At 42.5% G+C, this 24,966-nt stretch overlaps 1 protein-coding gene across 9 annotated transcripts in view; it reads right to left on the bottom strand.

Moving 5' to 3' along the window:
* The window catches only part of ARAP3 (ArfGAP with RhoGAP domain, ankyrin repeat and PH domain 3), a 125,101-nt gene that overhangs the window by 73,785 nt on the left and 26,350 nt on the right, over positions 1-24,966 (bottom strand). For all 9 annotated transcript variants that reach the window (XR_003853334.1, XR_003853333.1, XR_003853335.1 and 6 more), the window contains 4 exons: positions 9,114-9,175; positions 7,291-7,361; positions 6,150-6,226; positions 2,460-2,726 (listed from right to left, as the gene is read on the bottom strand). Coding sequence is in view for 4 of the 9 variants with exons in the window: in XM_029583254.1 (XP_029439114.1) it covers positions 2,460-2,726; positions 6,150-6,226; positions 7,291-7,361; positions 9,114-9,175 (477 nt within the window). In the remaining 5 variants the exon portion in view is untranslated. The remainder of the gene's footprint in view (positions 1-2,459; positions 2,727-6,149; positions 6,227-7,290; positions 7,362-9,113; positions 9,176-24,966) is intronic.

Raw genomic sequence — 24,966 nt, forward strand, 5'->3', positions numbered from 1 at the left:
CCAAAAAAGGTTTGTGGGCTTTTTGTCATTTTATTTAAAAGATGACAGGAAACCACATAAGTTACAAACAAAAGCACATCCCTAATTATTATTCCAGTGGTTTGTGATTGTGATTGAGCCTGACCCATCTGAATTTGGCTGAGCTGCAGTGCTTTTCAAGTGTTTACAGCAGTAAGCACACGGCGCGTACACTCTGCACCTGCTGTTTGTGTGCTTGGCTGATCAGGGACAAAACAGAGGATTGAAAATGTTAGCAGGGTAAACGACATTGAAAACTGGCCTCTTAGGAGAAGACTTCCTTCCAGCTGTCTTTACAAATGGCTGAGCTGAAAGTCCCTTTTAGAGGACAGATATCAAAGTCACCTCCTTGGGTGCACAGCTAGGTACCTGGTTGAAAATTTCCCCCGCACGGCCTGGCATTCCATGGCACGTGCACTGTCAGCCGGATGGCGAGGAGCCCTTCCCGGGATCGTGTGCTGAAGCGCACAAAGCACGTCGGCACCTTCGGGCATGAATTTTCAAAACCACTTCTGGGATAAAACATACTAACAGGTGTGGAAATGACTATTCTAAAACAGCCCGGGGCTCATACATGGTTATAGGCATAACCCGATTTCACCTGGATTTTTACACGCACTCAGGGGAGGAATCCCGGGGGAAGGGGGAGGCAGAGTTGAAACTTTATTTACTTTATTTAGCTCTCACCTTTTCCATGATCGTTCAAGGTGAGTGACATTCAGGTACTGTCGGTATTTCCCAGTTCTCAATACAATACCTAGAGTATAGGTCTTCTCCCATTTTGTGTCTATGGGCAAAATGCTGAGTAAATAGGGCCTGAAGTTTGTACCTGAGGCAGTGGATGATGGAGTGTCTTGAAGTTAATTTTATAATTGAAGTTAATTTTATATGATTTTGTATTTTTATTATCACTGTATTTTATGATGTTAATTTTATTATGTATGTATTTTTGTTCTTTGCTCAGGCCTTCATTGTGTTGAGTTTAATAAATGTAAATGTAAATATAAGGAGTGCATCAGCAGGAATGGAGCCCTGGATTCCCTGGTTCTCAGCCTGCCGCTACTCTAAGCACTAGGCTTTTCCTCCATGCACATAAGTTAACCTGCAGAAGATATGCCCTGCATGTAACTTACACGTAGACTTTACCCCTACCTGCACAATTACAAAATCATCCTCACTGACTGGAGATTTTATGCTGCTAGCTACTGCCCAGGCAGGTTCCCTTTGAAAATTAACAATATGAAACAACCGCCCAACGCCTGTTGTCAATTACAATGTAAATACCCTATACAGGCCAACCACTTGTCTTTACCCAGCTCACTAATCACCTTTTATCAGAATAAGTCACCTTTTTAGAGGAAGTACAAACTTTTATTTATTCCACAAATTGAATGGGGTAAAGCTGTGAATGGGGTATGTTGGTATGAATGAGAAATTAAGGGATGTTTCTTGAGTGATTTTATTTGTTGAGAGAGCAATATTTGTGGAATAAATAAAAGTTTGTACTTTCTCTAAAAAGGTGACTTATTCTGATAAAAGGTGATTAGTGAGCTGGGTAAAGACAAGTGGGTGGCCTGTATAGGATATTTACATTCCCTTTGAAAATTAGCAAGAAGTAGCACAGTCTACTCAAAGTTTCCCAGAGAACTTGTTTGCACAAGACATAAAAAACTGTGCGTTCTAAATTTTATTATAATGTGACATTGACCAGAACAGCATAGCAACGCATTTTTAACTGTAAGAAGTCAATGTTGGCAGTTTTTCTTTAGGAGGTGCATCAGGATGAGTAATGTGACATTAGGTCTATTCATCACTGGGATTTTTCTCAGTGCTAATAACACGATGATTAACTCCCAGTCATGGATACTTCCAGGACATTAGTACAATGTATGGTATAAGCTGCAGTCTTGTCTGTTTCTGATGATCTACCACATAAATAAGCCCTAACTTGGCTCTTTGTATGCCTAGACCCTTTGTTGTCCGTATTCAGCCACTATCTGGCTGCCCGAGCTAGCCAGATAAACTTATTCAGCTAACTTGGTTGAGGTATTCAGTGGTGCCGCCACGCCACTTAATGTATTCTGATTTCTTAAAGTGAGCCAGAAAAGTTTATCTGGCTAACTTTAGGACAACTGAATAGCAGTTGTAAACTTATCTGGCTAAGTTAGAACTTAGGTGGCACTGAATATTGAACTCACTGTGACTGCTTTTTGTGAATTTCAAACATTTGTTACATAATATATATGTCTACATTAATATATTGACCAGGAAAGAGCTGCATGTCTAGGGCTGATAGTCCAAAAATAAAATGAACATGATCAAGTGGTTTTTCCATCCAATCACATCATTTCCTTTAACAAAACTATCAGTTCCGATTCTGGAACTCCCCTGGCTGAGAAATACAAACTCCATCCAGCCTTAGAGATCTGCATTGGACCTACCCTTGTGGAGAGAGCTTATCTAGCCAGCCGCTGAGCACCGGGCGTGAGTAGTCGGAGAGGGAAGTGAAGCTGGCATAAGGAGATATTGTTAAGTCTTCCATGACCTCGTCTGGGTAAAGGTGAGCAGGGAGGCTGAACCTGTCCTTGTTGGTTTGGGGAACTTCTACCGTGGAATAACCTTCCAATTCATTTTGCACAATCCAGTCAATGAGCTGGAACTTGCACTCTTGCTCCGTATTCTTTTCACCGTTAGTTTCAGTGTTGTCTCTGTAATAGAAAGAGAGGGGCAGAGTTGTACTAGATCCCAAAAGATCTCTGTTTACGACGGTCTCCCTCTCCTCCTTATTTTCTCAAGGCTTCACCAGCTTAGCTCCTTGACACCTGTTGTGGGGACTTCTGAGGACCAGAGATTCCATCAGATCAGTGACATTACATTTCAACATTTGTCTCTCAGTTTGCTATTTTAGCAGCACCCTGAGTCTCAAAGAGCCACAGCCAGTTATTACCATAACAATTCATATATATAGCGCTAGAAGGCATATGCAGCGCTTTCCAGATATTTCTAAGAAACAGTCTCTGCACCATGGAACTTACAATCTAGTCAAGACACACAGACGAGACAAGTAAGAGGTCCTCTGAGTTTTGGATGAGGTTCAGGAACTTGATCATTATAGAAACTGGCTGAAACAAGGCCATGCTATGGGAGGACTAATTTTTGGACTTAGAAGCTGCCTCAAAAAGGTGGATTTTTAGGCAGGACATGTTAGGTTTATTTAAATCTTGAAATTAAAATACAGCATAATACCAGGGGCTTATTACATTTTTTAAATTCTATGGAGCAAAAACGTCCGGAAGGTCCTGAATGGGCTTGTGTGGGTCCCAGTGCTCAGGCTGAGCAGCACTGCCCAAGGCAATACATCCCTGTACCATCCATCATATCCCTTCTCATTCTTTCTGTACTGCTGTCTGTGGCTAACTGTAGCCCTGATGGCTTCTATGACATCCTTGATAAGTGCATCAAATAAATAATGAAATTACATAGTAGCATTACAGATGGCATCAGAAAAAGACTAATTGGCTTTTTAAGGAGGCTTATAATGATATCTAAAGGTAAAGAGACAGGGCTGAAGAGTTAAGCAGTAAGAGGGTTTAGAGGGGAAGGTCAAGAGTCACTTATTCATGTTGTATGTTTTAAACTATTTTGTATTGGCATTGTATTTTATTTATTTTAAAATTTTATGTATGTAAAATTTGTAAACCACCTACACAGATGATAGATGGTATAAAAAAAGGGAGAAAATTAAATAAGTTAAATAAATAAAAATAAATTGGCCCATCCAGTTTGAGCAGTTTTTCCTATCCACTCAGTTAATTATAATTCCTAGCTGACAGCCATACATTCATTTATTTATTTATTTAGGGTTTTTCTATACCGGCATTCGTGGTTAGAAACCACATCATACATATCGCTTCTTATCCAAGTTTTCTTCTTTGCATCTCCATCATCCTGAGTAGATGAGTTCATGAATTCCCATGCCCAATCCCCTTCTCCCCCATGTCGTACCACCAAATACATTTTAGAAAAGCTTCTGTTTGTGCTCACTTTCAACTGGAACACCTCCACACCAGACACCGTATTCTCTACTGTACGCAGTGACTATTTTGTATATAATTGTATATTGTATATAATAAATTGTATATAATAAATTGTATATAATTTTTTACCATGTAAGCAATAGCTCTCTGCTTACATGCGCTGCTCTCCAGTTAGAAATCGTTAATCTATCCCTTTTTTTTCTAACAGCCCTGTTCCACTTTCCCTGTTGTAATGTAACTTTCGCTTTCAGTGTTAACTGGTTTACCCCCCCTAGTTTATTGTAAACCGGTACGATAAGACCTGGTCTTGAGCATCGGTATATTAAAAGAATTTAAATAAATAAATAAATAAATAAATAAATATTTTCTGTCAGATTGTGCCAGGCTGCCAACTAGGAACTTTTTGTCACCGATCTGGAACCTTTTTGAACTCGCTTCGTTTCCCCCCCCATTGGGAAAAAATGGAAGGTGGAAAAATGCAGCTGGCCCAGGCCTGGTAACTTTTTTCTTTTTTTTGCCTTTGGAAAATTACCACTGACCGTACCTCTGAACTTAGGGCTGACACCTGGTCAGCATTTGATTGAAATTTGTCAAGATTCCTCTCCTGTGAAGGTGCAGGGACTCAGAATCCTTAGTTCTAGAATTTTGCTCAGATTTAAAGTATCCTCTGTTCATAACTGGTAACCCAGGGTTATCAGGAATAAGATCAACTGCATGGCTCGATGATGTAAAGAGACCATTTCCTTTCTCCAAAACACTTCCCCCTTCACTTCACTTCTCCTGATGAGCTGAATAAGAGACTCCTAGCTCACATGAGGAAGTTTGTGTGTGAGATCTGCATCCGCACCCCCCCTCCCCCAATGTTACAGTAACTGTACAGCAGAGACAAGGAGGTCATTATTCAACACCATTTATCCGGCTATGTTTTGACTTAACTTCCTAAACAGTGCTGTTTGAACATTTATCTGTGGTCAGCCGCTGCCACTTAACCAGCTAACTTTTTATTTTGGCTAAAAAAAAAAGGAGGTGTGTTTAGTAGCGATGTGCATTCGTTTGCAACGAAATAGGATATTTCCTATTTCATTGCGTTTCAGGGGGCCGATGAAATGATAGGAAAACATACGAAATTTTGTGTGGTTTTCTTATTGGGTTTTTTTGGGGGGGGGGGGGGGAGAAAGGGCACATTAAAAAACAAAACAAAACCCCAACCCACCCCAACCCTTCAAATTTAATTAATTGCAATCCCCCCCTCTCGCCCCCCCAAGACTTGCCCGATCACCCCCCTAAGACTTACCGATAGTCCCTGGTGGTCCAGCGGAGTCCCGAGAGCGATCTCCCCCTTTCGGGCCATCGGCTGCTACTAATCAAAATGGCACTGATGGCCCTTTGCCCTTACCATGTGACAGGGACTATTGGTGCCATTTTGATTTTTCTAAAAATTTATTGCAAAGATTTACTGAGTTTTGGGTGATTGGTCTATGTTGGTGTTGTCGGAGGACATCACTCACACATAATGACTGATCCATCCTGATCTCTAAGGTGAACCCTATTTACAGATAAGCAAACTTGCTTTTCTCAGTCTTGCACTCTTCAGAGATGTGCACCACTAGCATCATCAACCCATCATTTCTATGTTGTCAAGTATCCTGGAGGTAGGTAGTCACTAGTTAGTCCATTAGATTAATGAATTTGCTTATATGCTTTTTGCTTTTGATTACATGTATAGTGTTGCTTTGTGCCACTAAACAGTTGGACTAATCTACTCAACTCAGCAAGGGAACACATTTCTCAACTGTATTTACATTTGGAACACAAACATTAATAAAGCACCTCAAAAGTGAAATACACAGTTGCTTTGCAATATGATACAGGTGAAGGGTGTTTCTGCAAAAGAGCTTGGACCACATAGAACAATGCCTCTTGCTTCACTCATCACAGAGTTCTCTCATCCAAGTATACTGAAGACAACACTTATACCATCAGAAACAACTCCAGGAGTGCATACTAACTTACAATATGATCTACAGTCATTCTACAATGTTGTGATCTGCGGAAGACCATTGAAAAGATAAGAAAACAGGGAACTTCTCTTACCGAGTCTGATGGCTCTCCTTGGCTTGAATCAACTCTGGTCCAGATGTGCATGCTTGCACTTTTGGATTCTTTGCGATCTTTGTGGGAGTTGAATGAGATTCAGTTTGAATTCTCCTCTCACAGTGACATGGTTCCCTTTCCCCTCCCCCACCATCTGTTCATATCTCATTTTTTGCACACATTTAAAAGGTAATAAATCCTGCCCTCTCCTCTCTCCCCTTCTTCATATATTATAGAATGCAGATTAATACACACAGATCTCTACACCCTAGCAGGGAATATCAGCTCGTTTGGTATGCAATACAACTATATCCTTATTAAGGAAGTAGCAATACATGCAAAAGCTATTTTCTATACCTTAAAAATGATGCCCTTAACACAATTACATCCTTGAATTTTCAATACACAAAGGGCCTTATCTATAAAGACTGTTCTCCCATTCTGTGTTTAAGGGGAAAAAAGCTTAGAATAGACTTGCCAACTGGCTCCAGATTTTCAAGACAGGTTGATCCAGTCCTGGTTTTACTTCCCTGCACACAGGTACTTATAGCCTTGCTTTTTTTAGGGAGTGGAATAGGGAATTCAGAATAAATCCCAGCATGCAGCGGGGTAAAACCAGGACTGTATCAACCTGTCTTGAAAATCTGAAGCCAGTTGGCAATCCTAGCTTAAAGGTCAATATCCAAAGCCTTTGTGCGCATAACTTTTGAATTATATGCTCAAAAGCAGTTTTGAAAAATTTCCCCCCACCAACCACATAAATTCTGCATGCGCAACTTTATGTAGAGACAAAAAAGGGTATCCGTGGAGGTGTTCAGGGGCGGGGCTAAACTTCAGCCAGTGAGGGCACAGACTGAGCGCTCTCTGGTCAAAGTTAGGCACACAAGTCTGGTTGGAAAAATAGCTTTACCGGGGTATATTCAGCAGGAGACTTGTGTGCGTAAGTCCTGCTGAACAACTGTGAAAAGTTACACACGTAACATTCCCTGGATAAATTTGCTGCCCACTAGTTTTTCTGAATATTGATTTTTTTTAGTGAATCCAGCCCAAAGTACATATGAGACACCTTCGATTATAAGACAAACTGATAATTTATAAACAGTATTCCCATTCTATAAGTGCCATTATAGAAGCTCCTTACCTTCTGTTCTGGGGGTTGTAAGGTTCTACTGAGTGCTGTCTCGCAGTAGGGGCTGATGGACTCCTCTGCCACTAAAAGTATGAAAAGGAACATTCCAACAACATTTGCATTTACATTGCTTTTGGGTCACCTGCCTTCCCTCCCCTCAAAGTAAAGGTAGACTGGAGGAACTGGGAGATATGGTGGAGAACTGAGTTCAGTACTCTCTGAGCTTGGGCTACTTTCACTAGGTCCATCTTTGTTTGATAGAGTCAATATTTTACTATACTGCACTTAATTAGGGATATACATGATTCCTCCAATCTGCATCAAGAATGGTCATAGTCAGGGCCACCTTCTGAAAATTCTCTTCGGCCAGTTTTGGTCAAAATTTTAGTACTCACAAGAAAGGGTATATCTGGACCTTATTCATTCCCCTCTATGTGAGAAAAGCCTTTACTAAGCACTAGTGTCAGATAAAAAAAGAAAAAGAAAACCAGGAGTGGGGTAATGAAAACAAACTCTAGAACAGAAGACACTGTGCCCATACTTACCTGGCCAGGTAAAAATTCTTGATCACCCAAGGTTTTGTTTTTTTTTGTTTTTATGGGAAAATGAGTTGCACATTTCTTCTTCATAAAGAAGAAACAATATGCCTTCCAGCTGCTAAGGGAGGGAGATAGGTTAAAACCAGAGCCAGAACTTTTATGTTTATTACTCATACACTACGGAATTCTCTTCCCCTGGCTCTGTGCCAGAAAAAAGGTTCAGGTGTGCACTTAAGAATCATTATTTCAGGCAGCCCTTCATTTATATGCACGCTGGTTGGAATTCTAGACCAACGTGCCTCTACTTTTGGTGCATTACTCGTATGCTGTATTGTTTTTGCAGTTATTATTGTTTGGTTTGCATTTTTTATCATTTCAGTTATTTATGTTTCAGTTCTATTGTATCCACATCAGGTATATCTTAAACACCTCACAGGTTTATTTAAGCCAAACGTATGTAGGCCCCTTACTTCGAGGGTCTGTATAGTATGACAGACTCTACTATTGTATAGGGTCACCTTACTTTAATTTTTAATCACTCATCACTCAACTCCCGAAGGGAGTTGGCATTTTAAGAGCAGACGCAGCCCAACGGGGCTGTCGTGGATTTACAAAGAAGAAGCTAGCCAATAAATAAAAGCGGGCTCCGTGAAAATATTTGTGGAAGGAGATACTGAAGAACACCCCTTGAAGAAGGACGACGAGGTCCGAAACACAGCTGTGTCGGGGAATGACCAGACGGGTCAACTACCAACATTTGGAGTGGATGAGTATTGGTATCTCTGATAGCAATTTATGAACATAGTCTAATAGTTAATGATGGATTTTATTATAAAGAGAAATTTCTATTAAAAAAGATAGGACTGATGAGTGATTAAAAATTAAAGTAAGGTGACCCTATACAATAGTAGAGTCTGTCATACTATACAGACCCTCGAAGTAAGGGGCCTACATACGTTTGGCTTAAATAAACCTGTGAGGTGTTTAAGATATACCTGATGTACCAGTATTTTTGTTATTGTGATTGCATAGTTCGGTACACTGGAATACAGTGGTTTTGGGGAAATAGGTTGTGGTTCAGTTCTATTGTAATCACATAAGTGGACGTTTACATTTTATTGTGTATGATGACATTTGCCATGTTATGTCTGCATATTCTTGCAGCTCCTTTTTATGCATCGCCTGGAGCCACTGTGGCTAGGTGATTAACAGATATGATTAAATAAACAAATAAAATAAAGATATATCTACAAACAAATAAAGTTTCTTTTTGATGTATGAGTGCCCATTCCTTACCTAGACTACTAGCAGGTCTCTCTGGCACCATAGGCATATGCAACTCTGCCCATTCTGGACATCTAGAAGATACAAAAAGCACATCAATCAGATGTCAACCCAGATCCTATGCCCCACACATTCCCCACTCTCCATATAACCACAGGAATCCACATCAAAGTCAAGTTCAGTACAAACACAAAGGGCTTAGTCAAAAATACTTTCCCCCATTTTGTGCAAATGGAAGAATAAACGTTATTGAATAAAGCTCAAAGAAACAAAACTGAGATTCAAGACAATGCAATGTTATTGAAAACAATGATGATGGCCATCCCCAGTAGGGCAGAATAATGTTATTCTTTAAATAAATTACAGTTCCGTTCTCATTTCCTACAAATGAGCTTAAAACTTATACAGAGTCATGCTGAACACGTTTAGTCAAACAATATTTGGAATCAAATGAATACATTTCAAACTGATTTACAGAGACCATTAAGCAAGGATTGTAATGTACTATTATTATTCTTAATTTTGCTTATATAATAAACTTAATAAGAACAGAATTCATTTCAAAAAGTGTTTAGTCATGCTTTAATTTGACATGAAAATGACAAAAACTAAACCTGGGATGACCTTTGTAACTTGGCAGGAGCTCTGTAGTCCAAGAGCCTTTACATGACATTCCATGAAAATGAGGTGCCATATGGTCCTAGAAGTGGCTTGATTTCCCAAATTATGTTGTGTACTAATGATGTAGAGAAATGAGAAATACTATGTAAAGACTAGGCTGACATTTTACTTTTAACTGAACTAGACGTTGTACCTGATGAGCCATGAGTACACTCAACTACTGCAACACCAAACAGGTGTTTAAACAGGTTTCTGCTCTCTTTGTTCAACTACTTTATACAGTTCTTTTCTTCAGAGGGATACTCCCTTAGGACATCTTTCTTTCCTTGACTCTGCCATTATTGCTGCGACAGCATTCCTAATTGGTGTGGTTCTGGTTGAATCACTGTTCCTACCTGGAGAACTGGAGAGTAAGGAGCACCTTCTCACCCCACATCTGTCTTTCTAAAGCAGGATTTCTCATCAGTGCTGGTCTTCATAAAACAGCATTTTCCTTTTTCCAGATTGGGTTATCCAGCATTCCCTACTGGCCCTGGTCCTGGTGACTCAGCATTCCTTAACAGTGAAAAATTATCTATTGATACTTGCCTTATAAAAGCAAGATTTTCTTTTTTGACCTGGCAGTTTTCTCCTGCTCTTTTGGACTTCTACTCAGTCAGAATCATCCTCTCTTGCACTGCAATGCCATGAGTCTACATTCATAAGGGATATTTCCCCCTATTTTTGTATCTAACATTTAGCTCAGCCCAGTCATCACAATGACAGTCTTCGACCAGGTGGCACAAACTTGGGCTCCCTAATCTGGATGCTAAGTTTGGCCACTAGCTGCTGTTGCCATTGAGTGATGGCTGAGAATTCCTCCTGCTTGGGCTGTGAATGCTACTTCCTCAGCATTCCCAGCCTTGGCTGGCTCAGGGAGCCAAGGCTGGGCCCAGAAATTGAATCTAAACCCTCCTGATGGCAATGCACAGCACTTTCCACTGAGCTAATAGGCAGGCCCTGAAGCAAGATTTCTAATTTTGATGATGTTGCTAGATTACCCAATGGAATAGGGCCACTATAGTCATGTTCTCTGTTTGCACTGGCTTTGGTGAAACATAATTGATTATTGTTGGATGACACATAATTGATTATTGTTGGGTGACACTGTGAAAAACCATTGCTCACTGAAGTTAACGCATATGTTTGTGACCTCAATGAAGAAGAATTGCTCACTATTGCTTGCGTTTGTGAACCGTCTTTATGCAGATCATCCTCAACAAGGCTACTGATTCACTGAGACCTGTACCAATAGGAAACCCTACTTCAAGGGACGCGCACTGACAGGTACTTCGGCTTCATCAAAACCTGCTCTAGTCTTTCATCACTGAGACAAGTGGGTGATATTTTTATTCAGTGAGGCTCTAAGGAGACTCAGCTGGTAGTATTCTTGCTGAAGCAGGAGCTTTAAAATGAAACAGTTTTCCTAACTATTGTTATTCTATGTGACATGATTCCCACCATCAGTTCTGATTTTGATGAAGCAAATTTTTCTATTTTTGCTGATTGTGGTAAAGCAGGATTGTTTACCGGTACTGGTCCAAGTGAAGCAATATTCTTAATGCTAGCTGTCATCATGAAGTTATAGTTCCCATTGGTGTTCTGTTTGTGAAGCAGAATTCCTCAATGATGGTGGTCTACGTGAAGTAGTATTCTCCATCGATAATGGTCTCACTGAAGCAGGATCTCTCACTGGTGCCAGTTTTCAGAAAGAAGTATGTCTCATTGATACCATTAGTGATGTAGTATCTTCCGTCAGTGACATAACCTTCTCTATTGAGTCTGACTTTGGAGAATGATACTCTGTAAAACAGCATTCCTCACCAATGAGCTTCCTTACCGATTCTTGTCTTAGTTTGGCTCTATGAATCAATGATGAGGTTCTCCCTGAAACAGATCCTCACAGAGCGTAGTCTCAGATGAGCTGTGGTGACCACTGTTACCAGTATCTGTGACCTGGCATTTCGTACTGATGCTGGCATTGATGAAGTATGTACTGGTCTTGGTGAAACTGAATCATTATTTGACTCCATAAAGCGGTATTCCGCACTGATTCTAATCTTGGTGAAACTCCATTTCTTGCTAATGCTGTTCTACTTGAAGAAGAATTTCTCAAGGACACTTATTTATTTATTCATTTAATTAAAATCTTTTCTATACCGTCATTAAGCAGGTGCCATCACAACAGTTCACAATAAGGCACAAAAACTATGTTGTATAAACTGTCTAGAATTCTAACTCTTAAACAGATGCCATAAAAAAATACTGTAACATAATATCATAATAAATACTATTTGGTGAGTGTTATAAGTCATGTCTAGTTTTTTCTAACTCCGCTATAAGATTGGTGTTACTTAACTCTAGTTCTTTGTTGTTTAAAATAAAAAGAAGAATTTAGAATATAGGAGAGAAGACACACTTTAAGAAGAAAGGTGTGTGTGTGTGGGAGTTTGCCTGACCGCAACTAACATTTCCCTGGGTTCTACTCTCGATTCTCTTTGTGGTATGCTTGCTTAAATAGCCATGTTTTTAAATTTTTTCTGAATATTTTGATGACTCTTTCCAATCTGATTTCTACCGGCATGGTGTTCCATATTATAGGTCCTGCTAGGGATAGGGCCCTGTCCCTTACTTGTGTTAATCTGGCTGTTTTGACTGACGGAATAGTTAGCAGTGCTTTGTTTGCTGACCTTAGATTTCTGTGGGGGGTATGTACGTGGAGGGCTGTGTTCAGCCACTCTGCTTTTTCGTCGTGAATTAATTTATGAATGGTGCATAAAGCTTTATATTGTATTCTTTGTTCAATGGGTAACCAGTGTAATTCTATTAAGGTTTCAGTGATATGGTCTCTTTTACTTTTCCCAGTTAAAATTCTTGCCGCTGTGTTTCGTAGAATCTGTAATGGTCTTATTGTGGTGTATGGCAGGTCCAGTAGGAGGGCATTACAATAGTCGGTACTGGAAAAGATTAAGGCTTGTAAGACTGAGCGGAAGTTGGTGGGCGTTAGTAGTGGTTTTAATCTTCTGAGAGTCATAAGTTTGATGTATCCTTCTCTTATTTATGTAGAGACCCCCCTAGGTCTCCACTAGAGGTCCTTAACTTTCAAACCAGCGTGCGGACGCACATTGGCATGTGTGTGTGGGCGCATGCCCAGGGACATGGCCATTTTATAACTTGTGGACATATATGTGCACATGTTATAAAATAGCCTGGCTGTGCAGAATCGTGTGCCAAATTTTATGTGGACATGCACATGAGTGTGCAAATCCTGCTTCTAACAAATAAGTCAGGAAATTTTAAAAGGGGCATTTGTCCTTAACATTGCACATTTTACCAGTTTTTCCACCAGTTCACCCAGTTAACAGCCAGGTCTTCCAAACTCCCCTGGTTTGAGATCCTAGATTCCCCCCACTTACCCCAGACCCTTTAAACCCCTCAGAAATGGCTTGATCATTTTATCTTATTACATACACGTCCTCCATAGTAGAAGACTTCGGTGCATGCCAGGGTGTATAAGTACTTAAGTGCACATCTCTTGGCCAGGCCCCAAAACACCCATGCCTGGCCCACATCCTGCACCTTTTAGGAAACTTTGCAGATGAGTACACAGTGGGTTTTATGCGTGTATCTGGGTGCTTTTCAAATAGGGTTAGTGAGCGTAAGCCCAATTTTTTTTGCGCCTCCCCTATATTGCTGCATGTGCCGGGCTTTTAAAATTCACCTTTTAGTTAAGATGTAGGGAGACCGAGCAGACTGTCCCTGACAAGCACCTTCAGTGAGGCTGCTCAGATTTGTCAGCAGACAGAGAGGGATTTTGATTTGGAGTTTAGAGGAGAAGGAGACTCTAGACGGGTGTCCCAACTTCAGGCCCCAGAGCCTGATACCCAATTGGTCTGGTAGGGTTGGTCTCAGGTTGGAGCACTTTTGAGGCGTCTATTTCTTGAAGAGTTTTGTGGATTCCCGTGTCTGCCTTTGGGAGCATTTTTACTCCTGCCTAGAGAAGGGCAGGAAAAAGAGGATCTGTGCCCCTATCCTACAATACAGGAAGGGACAGCATTTTCCTTTTGCTAGAGAGAAAGTTGATGTTGAAAAGAAGTTTTGTTGGGAGGAATTTTTGTCACCATTCCTGTCTGGGAGAAGGGGATACAGATTTTATTTTTGCTGCAATGTGGACTTTCCAACCAAAAGATCCAGTTTAACATCAGAGAACAGGAGACTCTAGAACCTGAGATTTCAACCAAGCCTGAGATTTCAGTTTGGGTGAAACATTACCCAGGTAACCTTTTACCCGAATGACCCCTGTCTAGGTGGATTAGAAATGTGCCATTTAGTAAAATGTAGAATCATTCAGTAGAGGGAGGGTCAGGGGAAGTTCATGAGGTATGAGTTAAAGGAGTGAAGGATAGGAGATTCCTTCCTCCAGAGGAGATGGGTTTGGTATGGAATATAAGAGCGTCTTCCACGCGGCACTGGAGGAGCTCTGTGAATTTTGAGAAGATTCTTGTGAGGGTAAGATGTCTGGTATGGAGCTCAGGAGGAGCATCCTCAGTGTGCTGCCTGTCCTTGGGGCTGCACTGATCTGCTGGGAGAGGCCTGTTACATCTCTCTGACACATTGTTCAGATCAGCTGGAGGGATCTTCCCTTAGTCCATGGGACAACAATCCTTGTTCTGGAGAAGAGAAAGGCGAAAGGGTTCCCTGTCTTTCTGTGGGGACTGAGGAAGAACGAGGCCCTGAAGTAGATTGTCAGAGATTTCTTTTAATTGGTGACTCAAGCTGCATGAGAGAAGAGTGAGTAACCACTGTCAGTTCCTGTGAATCGACTAAGAAGCTGTATCTACTGTTTGGGTGAACTGGATTATGTGCTGATTTTTCCTGTCTCCTATGGACTTTTATTTCTAGACTTTAAAATACATTATTTTCTCTGTTTTGGAACACAATCTGGGAGAGGACAGTTGATTCGGTGTGTGAGTCTGCCCTTGGGCTCCAAAGCTCTTGCTATTCCCCAGGGGAAAGAGCCCTGTACCGGGGCTGCAGAATGATTTTACCCACCCTTTCGGTCACCGAAGGTGGTCCCTGCTGGAGGGAGTTCTGGAGCAATGACTGCATTTTAGCCAGCGAGCGTCGATATTCAGCGCTACCCAATGAAAGTCAGCTGGGGAAGTCTAGTCCGAAAACTAATTGCCCTAAAATTACCAAGGAAAGTATAGCTGGGTACATTCAGCAGAACACTTATGTGTCCCCCAGCCCACTGAATATTGACCTCTAAGATTTCAAACTTTCAGAAGGAATCAATATTAAACCATTACAAATCCCTTGATATATCATTTGCTTATTTAATATTTTTGCTTTCCTCCCCCTTTTTAAACTTACCATCTTTAACCCCCCCTACCCCAGATGACATGGCTCTGCAGACACTTGCCACCCCCTAATGGCCAGAAAGAGGTCTCCTCAGAGGTGAGCCTTCAGCAGGACTACCACAGCATCATCCATCGTCTTCCCTCTCTCCGTTGGTCCGACTGCACCAACACCAAGGCCCTACCAGCCCATGGACGAGGATTGGAACCCAATCGCCTATGCTACAGTGTGGAAGGTTGCAGCCCGAGTCATGGGATCGGCTCTGTTATGTCCTGTTTAATAGGAGATAGGCTTCTGACCAGGGGGAGGAAAAAAAAAAACGTTTAAGATGGAGCAGTGTTAATTCTTATTAATTCTATAGCCTCCAAGTAGTACCCAACCCCATCTGACAAGATCAGGTACTAAGCTTTGTTTTCTTGAAACTGATATATTTAAAGCATGGACCGCTCCTTTAATGGATGATGCAGAGCCCATATCAAAGGGTTGACAGTGAGATCAAGACTTCCTGTGATTGTCCCTGGACAGATGCATACTAACCTCCACCCTTTCCTGCAGCAACAAGAACAGGAAAGCACCATCCATGTCCTTCCTGGTTCACCTCACTCAGCTCATCTACACAGCCCTGAGGGTCTCTGACCAAGGGGCATCAGAGTATTTCCTGTCTATTGCTAAAAAACCCCCCTAACTTTAAAATATCTCTTGGCAAGCTAAGACAACGGACGACAATGTTTATCTTTACCTGTTTCAGTCTTCCAAGCACAGTTGTGCAATGATAATAATAATATTTTGCTTTCCTCTCCACCCAACGGAGAAATAGTTAAACAATGCTCAAGCCTAAAACATCAGTTGATGTAACCCCATGAGTATTTCTGAAGTGTATTTCTGATTGCAAAATGCTTTGATACCATGTTTGGATACAAAATGAATATTATCATAATTCGGCACAGCCGCCCCTTTTGCACAGACTGTTTTCCCACTTCCTGCATCATTTCAGCCACTTCTTTTCCTTTCTAGGATTCACCTCTCATCCTGAAGGGCTCTGAACCAAACGTAAAGCTGAATTTCGGATGTCACTAGAGTCCTGTTCACTGTTTTAACTGCGGGTCCAATGCGACTCTTTACGCGCCCTAGAGCTTTGCTTCTTAATCGGGGGGGGGGGGGGGGGGGTTGGGGGTCATGGCACACTGGTGCGCCACCCAAAATTTGACACAGACAGCGAGCCTGTGCTTTCTAGAGCAGCCACCTGTGCCTACTGCCAGCGAGGGTGCAGAGCAGGGAAGCAGGCACCTGAAACCCTCATCCTCGCCGCTGATTTTCTCCCGCCCCTGGCATTTACCGCCAGTCCAAGCCGGAAATGTTGCGCGTATGCCGTCTCTGTCTCCCTCCCCATACACCCCCTCCCCCAAATGACAGTCACCGTCAGCACATCCTGTACCCACCTGCGCTGACACCGCAATCACTGTCACCACCACCCTGGACTGGAAATGATGCATCCCACTCCCTCCCCCATGGCTGTGATCCCCACTGCCGCCAGCCTGACCTGGAAAAGCAGGAGGTCGTGCTCCCTCCCCCCTCCCCCCCCATGGTCATGATCACCACCGCTGCTGGCTGCAGAGGAGGAGGGGATGGCTCAAGGTACTCCCCCAGGGCACGGAGAAAGTGAGTTGTAAAAAGGGGGAGGAGGAGTACTGAAAGGGGAATGAGGTGGGGGGGGTGATCCTGGCAATGGGAGGTGTGAGAGAGAGAGGGTACGAACCTTGGGAGGGGGCCCAGGATGAGAGGAAGGGGATTTGACTAGTGCAGTGGTATCGCTATGGGGGAGAGGGGGCCAGAGGTAGAAAGTGTCCCTGCCCCCAAAAATATGGCTTGAAGAATTGTAATTAAGTGGGGACGAGGATGGGGGAGAACTCAGTGATTGAATGAGGATGGGGGAAGAGACTGAGAGACTCAGGGATTGGGGGCAGTGGGTACTAAGGGTGGGTGGGCAGTATGTATTTATAAGGGGGTGCTAGATGGGATGAAGTGTGTGAGACAGGGTATGGAAAGGTGGGAGAGGATGTCGAGATGGTGTGAATCTGTGAAGGGGGACTGGGGAGTGAGTGAGAGAGAGAAGGGAAATAGTGAAAAGGGGTAAGAGACAGAAGAAGGGGCTGGAGGCCATGAAGAGGTTGAGTGACAGGGAAGGAGCATCACTGGTGAAGAGATGAGGGGGCAGAGCAAAGTAAAAATGAGCTGAGGAGGAGATGAAAGAAGAAGAATGAGAAGTCGGGTGGGGAGTGAGAAAAAAAGAAAGGGTCTGGATGCCAGGAGGGGACGAGTGACAGTAACGGAGTTGGGGCTGGTGAGAAAATGAAAGTCAGAGGAAGGCAGATGAGGGCTGGGGCGGGGGTGGAAATGGGAGACTAGAGAGGGGGATGAAAGATAGAGGGGGAAGAGACGGCAGAGCGAGAGCTCGGACTGGTTTGACTGGGAGGAGAGAGAGAGAGTGGGAGATGGAAATCTGGTAGGCAGGTGACAGGAAGAAAGAGGGAGCCTGTAGAGGGAGGGCGAGGGAGCTGAGATGAAATCAAGCTACGAGTAAATAAGAGAAGCACAAAAGAGAGAAAATAAAGGAAAGATCAATGTCAGAGACAGATGTGGGGAAGGAGCAGAGAAGACAGGGGTGTTAACTTCAATTACTTTCTTTTCTAAATCCAAGCTCAGGTACAGGAGGCTTTGGCTGACAACCTAAGGGAACGGAGGGTTTAGTGACTTGTGCAAAGTCACCAGGATCAGCAGGGAGGTTCCCAGCTCAGTGCTCTGAACACAAAGCTGCTCCTCCACTCCTTGGAAATATGACTTAGCAGAACAGCAACAAAAGGAAAGTGGAAACCAGAGACCCAGACCCATCCTGATTACAAAAAGGAAAGTGCCCATACGACAAAGGGAGAAAGAAAGGATTTTATTTACCGTGCTACACTGCTCACTTTGAGGGCGACTTGTAAAGCCATCTCTGCAGGTAAAGCAGTGTTTTATGTATGGAAATGGGGATCTTTGAAAACTACAGAGCAATTATCAGCCACCAATTTTACCCAGGTAACTGCTTAATTGCCCTGGTGTAACTGTTTGAAGATTGCCCTCATACGACCTGGTAACTTTCCTATGCACAACCCGTAAAAGGCTTAGGAGTTTTTCACATTTTAAAAATACCTGATAAATCCGGCTCAGAGGGCCAGATGCACTCAGCTGACTCAGCTGTATCTATAGGAAAAATGCTTTGTTTACCTAAAAATAAAATGTGCACACAGCTAAAGAAAGAATCCATGTATTCGTCAAAAGCTCCTACACTATATCAATTTAGGGCCCTATTTACCAAGGCTATCGCAGCCTGCGCTACCGAAATCGGGGCGGAGTCGGCCCCGGAAGAGGAGGAGTCGGGGCGTCACCGGGGCTGACTCCGCAAAGACTCTGTGGACGATGAAAAGGTAAGGGCCTTTTCGCGTCTTACTTCGCGCCCAATAGCTACACCTTTTATGGTGGTGCTATTGGGTGCGAAACCGGCAGCGATCACACCGCGGCGGTGTGATCGCTGCCGGCTAGCACAGGACCGCCCCCCCCCTTCGACCCCCGCCCCCAATTAGAACAGTTTTCTAAAGTTTCGCAGGCCAACGAAACTTTAGAAAATGAGGCCCTCAGTTTGCTAGTCCAATAAAAGGATTCGTAACCTACAGCAGGGCTTCCCAAACCAGTCCTGGGGACTGCAGAGTCAGTCAGGTTTTTATGATATCCACTATGAGTATGTGCGAGAGAAACCTGCATGCACTGGAGACCCATCATCTGCAAATTTATCTCATCCACAGTCAGGCTGGAAATCCTGACAATATGACTGGCCGTGGTGTCCCCAGGATGGGTTTGGGGCAGAGGGCCAGTATAGTTACCAGAATATCGCAGTTCAAACTCCGCACAAGCAGCACACAGTCCTGTGGAGCAAGCATACAGAAAAGAGCGACACACGGAGCGGCAGCACTCCAGGACCTGTCGGACCCAGATATGTAATTAGACCATGTGACTCGAAGGTTGAATTAGAAAACTACTCCAGCAGGAGACTTTTAGGACTCGGAAGCAAATGTTTTCAAATCAAGTTAAGCTGTAAACTTTCCAATGAAAACCCACTTAACAGAAATAAATAGAAGTTACATGATTTTACAAATTGTATAAAACTAGATTCATCATTTTTAGACTTAATTCAGTCCAAATCTTTTTTGGCCTGTGGAGGGTGAATAGAGCTAAAAACCGGATTGGAAAAGGAGATATGTGGCAAAATATTTATAGGACAATTTCTTTTCAAAGATTTTACCCCAGTAACTAAGCAGTTACCCGGGTAAAAGTGAAGGCTAAAAACGATGCTTCCTCTCTGTGGGAAACGCATGAGCTCTGCTTCACGGCATGGGTACTTCTTTCCCCATGCTGCAAAGGGGAAAGGCGGAGCCGGCAGACAATGCGCCTGGATTTCATTTGGAAACTCCCATGCATGATTCAGAGCACAGGCTTTGCACAGTCAGTATCTGTGGCGGCAGCCAGCTCTGCAGTTTCAAAGGGAAACCCTTCAGGGAGTTTCTCTTTGAAAATGTGCCTGTAGGCCTGCAGGTATCAAGCACCCTCAGACCTGCAAGATCCCAATGGTTTTTAAAATGAACCCCTTAGTATTTATCGTTACCTGAAAAAAAGATTTGGAGCTTAGGAGTCACTATAAATGACTCATTAATGCCCTCCCTTTTTCACAAGGTGACCAAAATACCTTTGTGCCTTTTACTCGCTTCTAGGAGCTTTCAGACAGAATATATTTAGTCTAGCTGTCAAAGCTGGATGGCTACCACAGCTACAAAGCAATGATTTTGACATTTAAAAAAAACCAAAACTTTTATACCCTTAAGGAAAACTAGGAAAACTACAGCACCTGAATCAAACTTTCATCTTTAACTTTATCAAATAATATCACAAAAATATATTTATTAGCGATGTGGAGGCCTAAGATTTTTGTTTGTTTGTTTTTTTAGTTATGAGAGCTGTTTTTCTTTGGGTATTTTTTCAGTTAGTTTAATGATTTTATTTTGGTTTGGTTTGCTTAACAAAAAACAAAAAAAAAAACAACTTTCCCCCCAAAAAGCATCCCAAAACAAAAAGAATTATTAAAATAGGCCTCCTCAAGGTTTTGTGACCTCCTTCACCCCCCCAGCCCTCTCTGACTTCATCCCACCCTACAACACTCCACCAGCCCCGGAAAGAATTGCTGGGGCCAGGGAGGATCCCTGCCTCTATTTACCCCTGTGTGGATCCCCCTGGGGGTCCAAAGAGCAGACGTGATGCCTGTTCACTCCTGTCCTAATGCAAGGTAGGATTATTAATTACTCCAGCCACATTGAGGCCAGCAGCAAAGTGACTTCACTTTTGCACCTCCCTCAGGCATGGTCTGTGCCTTTATATTGTATGGCTGTATGGGGACTCCAGCAGGGGGTTGGGAAGGCCACGGCAGGGACCCAGGCCCCAAAACTTCTTTTTCAGGATGGAAGTGTAGGAATAATTTCTGTGCATATCTTAAAGAAAGGTGTTTTGTGTGGACTGGATGGTATGCACCCCAGGGTTCTAAAGGAATTAAAAAATGAAATTTCAGATCTATTAGTTAAAATTTGTAATCTATCATTAAAATTATCCATTGTACATGAAGACTGGAGGGTGGCCAGTGTAACCCCAATATTTAAAAAGGGCTCCAGGGGCGATCCGTGAAACTACAGACCAGTGAGCCTGACTTCAGTGCTTTTGATCTTTAGATCAAAATCACAGAGCATACAGAAAGACATGGTTTAATGGAACACAGTCAGCATGGTTTTACCCAAGGGAGGTCTTGACTCACAAATCTGCTTCATTTTTTTGACGGGGTTAATAAACATGTGGATAAAAGTGAACTGGTAGATGTTGTGTATTTGGATTTTCAGAAGGCGTTTGACAAAATCTCTCATGAAAGGCTTCTAAGAAAATGAAAGTCATGGGATGGCAGGCAATGTCCTTTCGCAGATTACAAACTGGTTAAAAGACAGGAAACAGGATTAAATGGTCAATTTCCTCAGTGGAAAAAGGTAAACAATGGAGTGCCTCAGGGATCTATACTTGGACTGGTGCTTTTCAATATATTTATAAATGATCTGGAAAGGAATACGATGAGTGAGGTAATCAAATTTGCAAATGATACAAAATTATTCAGAGTAGTTAAATCACAAGCGGATTGTGATAAATTGCAGGAGGATCTTGCGAGACTGAAAGATTGGGCATCCAAATGGCAGAGGAAATTTAATGTGGAAAAGTGCAAGGTGATGCATATAGGAAAAAAAAACCCCCTATGCTATAGTTACACGATGTTAGGTTCCATATTAGGAGCTACCACCCAGAAAAAAGATCTAGGCATCTTAGTGGATAATACATTGAAATCGTCTGCTAAGTGTGCTGTGACAGTAAAAAAGCAAACAGAATGTTAGGAATTATTAGGCAGGGAATGGTGAATAAAACAGAAAATGTTATAATGCCTCTGTATCGCTCTATGGTGAGACCACACCTTGAGCACTGAATACAATTCTGGCCGCCACATCTCAAAAAAGATATAGTTGCACTGGAGAAAGTACAGAGAAGGGTGATCAAAATGATAAAGGGGATGGAACAGCTCCCCTATGAGGAAAGGTTAAAGAGGTAGGGCTGTTCAGCTTGGAGATGGCTTTGGAAGGATATGATAGAGGTCTTTAAAATCATAAGAGGTCTAGAATGTGAATCGGGTATTTACTCTTTTGGATAATGGAAGAACTTGGGGGCATTCCATGAAGTTAGCATGTGGCACATTTACAACTAATCGGAGAAAATTCTTTTTCACTCACTGCCCAATTAAGCTCTGGAATTTGTTGCCAGAGAATGTGGTTAGTGCAGTTAGTGTAGCTGTGTTTAAGAAAAGGTTTGGATAAGTTCCTGGAGGAGAAGTCCATTAATTGTTATTAATCAAGTTGACTTGGGGAATAGCCGCTGCTATTACTGGCATCAGTAGCATAGGATCTACTTAGCGTTTGGGTACTTGCCAGGTACTTGTAGCCTGGATTGTCCACGTTTGGAAATAGAATGCTGGGGCTTGATGGACATTGCCTGCCATCCCATGACTTTCATTTTCTTAGAAGCCTTTCATGAGGGACTTTGTCAAACGCCTTCTGAAAATCCAAATACACAACATACTGGTATGACCCAGTATGGCAATTTCTTATGTTCTTAACCAAAGAAACGAAGAAGGACAGCAAAGCATTAAGGACATTCTTCTATATGAGACAAAACTGAGAAATGCAGGCCTTGCAGAAAGAATAACTAGGTTGTAAAACATATCCTTAGCACTGCCACCACTCTTTCTACTGTTAGCTCTGCTTGAAATAAACAGCTTGGATACAAAGAGCTTGAAACAAAGAGATTGGAGGACTCTTATCGCTAATGTCATTTTTTGACCATGCAGGTCATAAGAACTCTTCACTTCTTATAAAAAAAGTATAAAACTCCCAATTAGAGAGCTGTGCTTGGCCCTCATCCATATACATGGACAGTACATGTAGTATGCTTATACACTTGCATAAAAGTAAGTGAAACAAAGGATCCCAAAAGCTCATCATCAGAGAGAGCTTGACATGAGAGAATTTCCACCCAACAGATAATATTATTGGGACCAGAAGAGTCCCTCCTGCATCCCTGCCTGATCTTCAGTGCAAACGGACACTAACCAAAGGTACCAGGGCCCAACTGCTAAGCCCTCCTGATCTGCACACAGATGTAAATGTCTTCACAGCAAGAAGTTACTCATCTCCTTCAACTTTTGCTTGCTAGTGTGATGAGAAAACAAACTTTAACTCATAATTAAGAGGTCTGAATTTACATTGACTGCTCTGAATTAAATCTGTGCAAACTTGTGGTCAATAATCCACTGTGCTACTTTAGAAACTGTGTCTAATCACTGAAACAATCACTATATTAATCAATTATATTTTAATTAGTAGTAAAAGCCCGTCCAAGGACAGGGAAATACTGTAGGAAGTATGAAATTGAGAAGTGTGGTAGTAGAGAGTGCAGGCTGAGCTTGGGTAACAGGGGATTGGACAATTCAGAGAGAGAGAGAGGGGCAGACAGAGCTGGAGAGTACAGAGAGAGGGGTGGAGCTCAATTTCCATATATGATAGTGTTCAGGCACTATGCGAGCATCAGGATTCAAATGATTTGTGAATCTCAGATTAATTGGCACAAAATGTAATGTCACGTGTCTGAAGGTCAAGATGATGTTGGCACTGAGGGTGCAACTACAACCAAGTAGCATCAGACTGAAGCCAAATTCAGGAAAGCTCATGACATCCTTTCAAACACAGTGCTGCATATGTGGACAAACTCATGGGCTTGAGTTTGAGATACTGCAAGCCAAATAAACCACCGTTGCCAGTTTAGCTGAAATTTAAAAGTCAATATGAAAATTGTTAAATGGTAGCTGAAACTGCAAATGCAAAGATTAGATGTGACATAGCTACCTGATTCGTTGAACGTTGCATCTTGGTAGGTGAATGAAAATATACATTTTAAGGTTTGCAGTTTGTGAAATGACTCAGTGCCAGGAAATGTTAGCTGTAAACAACATCAAGAAAATGAGGACAGGATACCTCTCCAAGGGTTGCACGGCTTCCGTTGGGAGGTGCGGGCGTAAGAATGTAAGGAAAAATTGAACATGGAATGGGTGGATTACAAGGCGCTGGCTGGGAGAGTTTAAGGGAAGGAAGGGGCAGAAGGCTGGAAAACCAATTTAGAGAAGGAAGAGTTTAAACTTGTTGCCAAGCTGGCATTTTATTTCATCTTGTACTTATATGAGAAAGAATATGAAGCTCTTGGGAACAGTAATATATGACAAAACCCAATATGAGTGTGCAAAGGTATACAATTTTCTCCTGGAATATGAATGGAATTATCAATCCTAAGGAGCTTAAATTCTTTGGTGGTAGATAGTTTTGTTCCATGAACTGCATCTAACTCTGCTAGAACATAAACTGAGGCATCAGTGGGTGACCACAGATGCATAGCAGCTCCGTCACGAGGAAGAAAAGAGGCACAGAGATTTTTAATAGGTTTAAAGGTGAATTGTAAAAGCCCGACGAGCACTGAAATTAGGGGGCCGCGCGAATATGTCAGGCTTGCACTCGCTGGGCAGATTTTGAAAGGCACCCAAAAGCGCGCGTCAATGCCGCTGCGTGCACATCGCCTAACTTCTCAAAAAGGGGCGGGGCCTGGGCATTTCAGGACTCTAATCAGAAATTTGCGCGTAAATACTTACGCGATCCGGTGCACGCCGAGGCCCCCGGCGTGCACCGGATCGCATAACATTACTTCTGCGTAACATTACTTCTGCTATGGATGGTGTGTCAGCAAAACAAAAAAAAAAACCCAAAACGAGCCATTTCGGAGGGGCTTAAAGGGTCTGGGGTGACTGGGGGTGTACAGGCTATCAAACCAGCGGGGGTTGGAGGACCTATCTGTTAATTGGGTGAACTGGGAACTAACTGGTAAAACTGGCAAATGCATCAGTGTGTGATCCTTTAAAATCTCCCCACTTATGAAGTACAAGCGGGATTTGCGCGCATAGGCGCGCGCTCGCTTAAAATTCAGAGCACCTGTGCGTGCAGCCAGGTTGTTTTATAACATGTGTGCATATAAGTGCGTATGCTATGAAATAGCGGTGTCCCTGTGTGTGGGCAAACGAGTATGCGCACATGCACGCCTGCACGCCAGTTTAAAAATTATCGTCCCTGTGTGAGTTTTC

Source organism: Rhinatrema bivittatum, chromosome 18 (genome assembly GCF_901001135.1).
Source record: "Rhinatrema bivittatum chromosome 18, aRhiBiv1.1, whole genome shotgun sequence".
NCBI lineage: Eukaryota > Metazoa > Chordata > Amphibia > Gymnophiona > Rhinatrematidae > Rhinatrema > Rhinatrema bivittatum.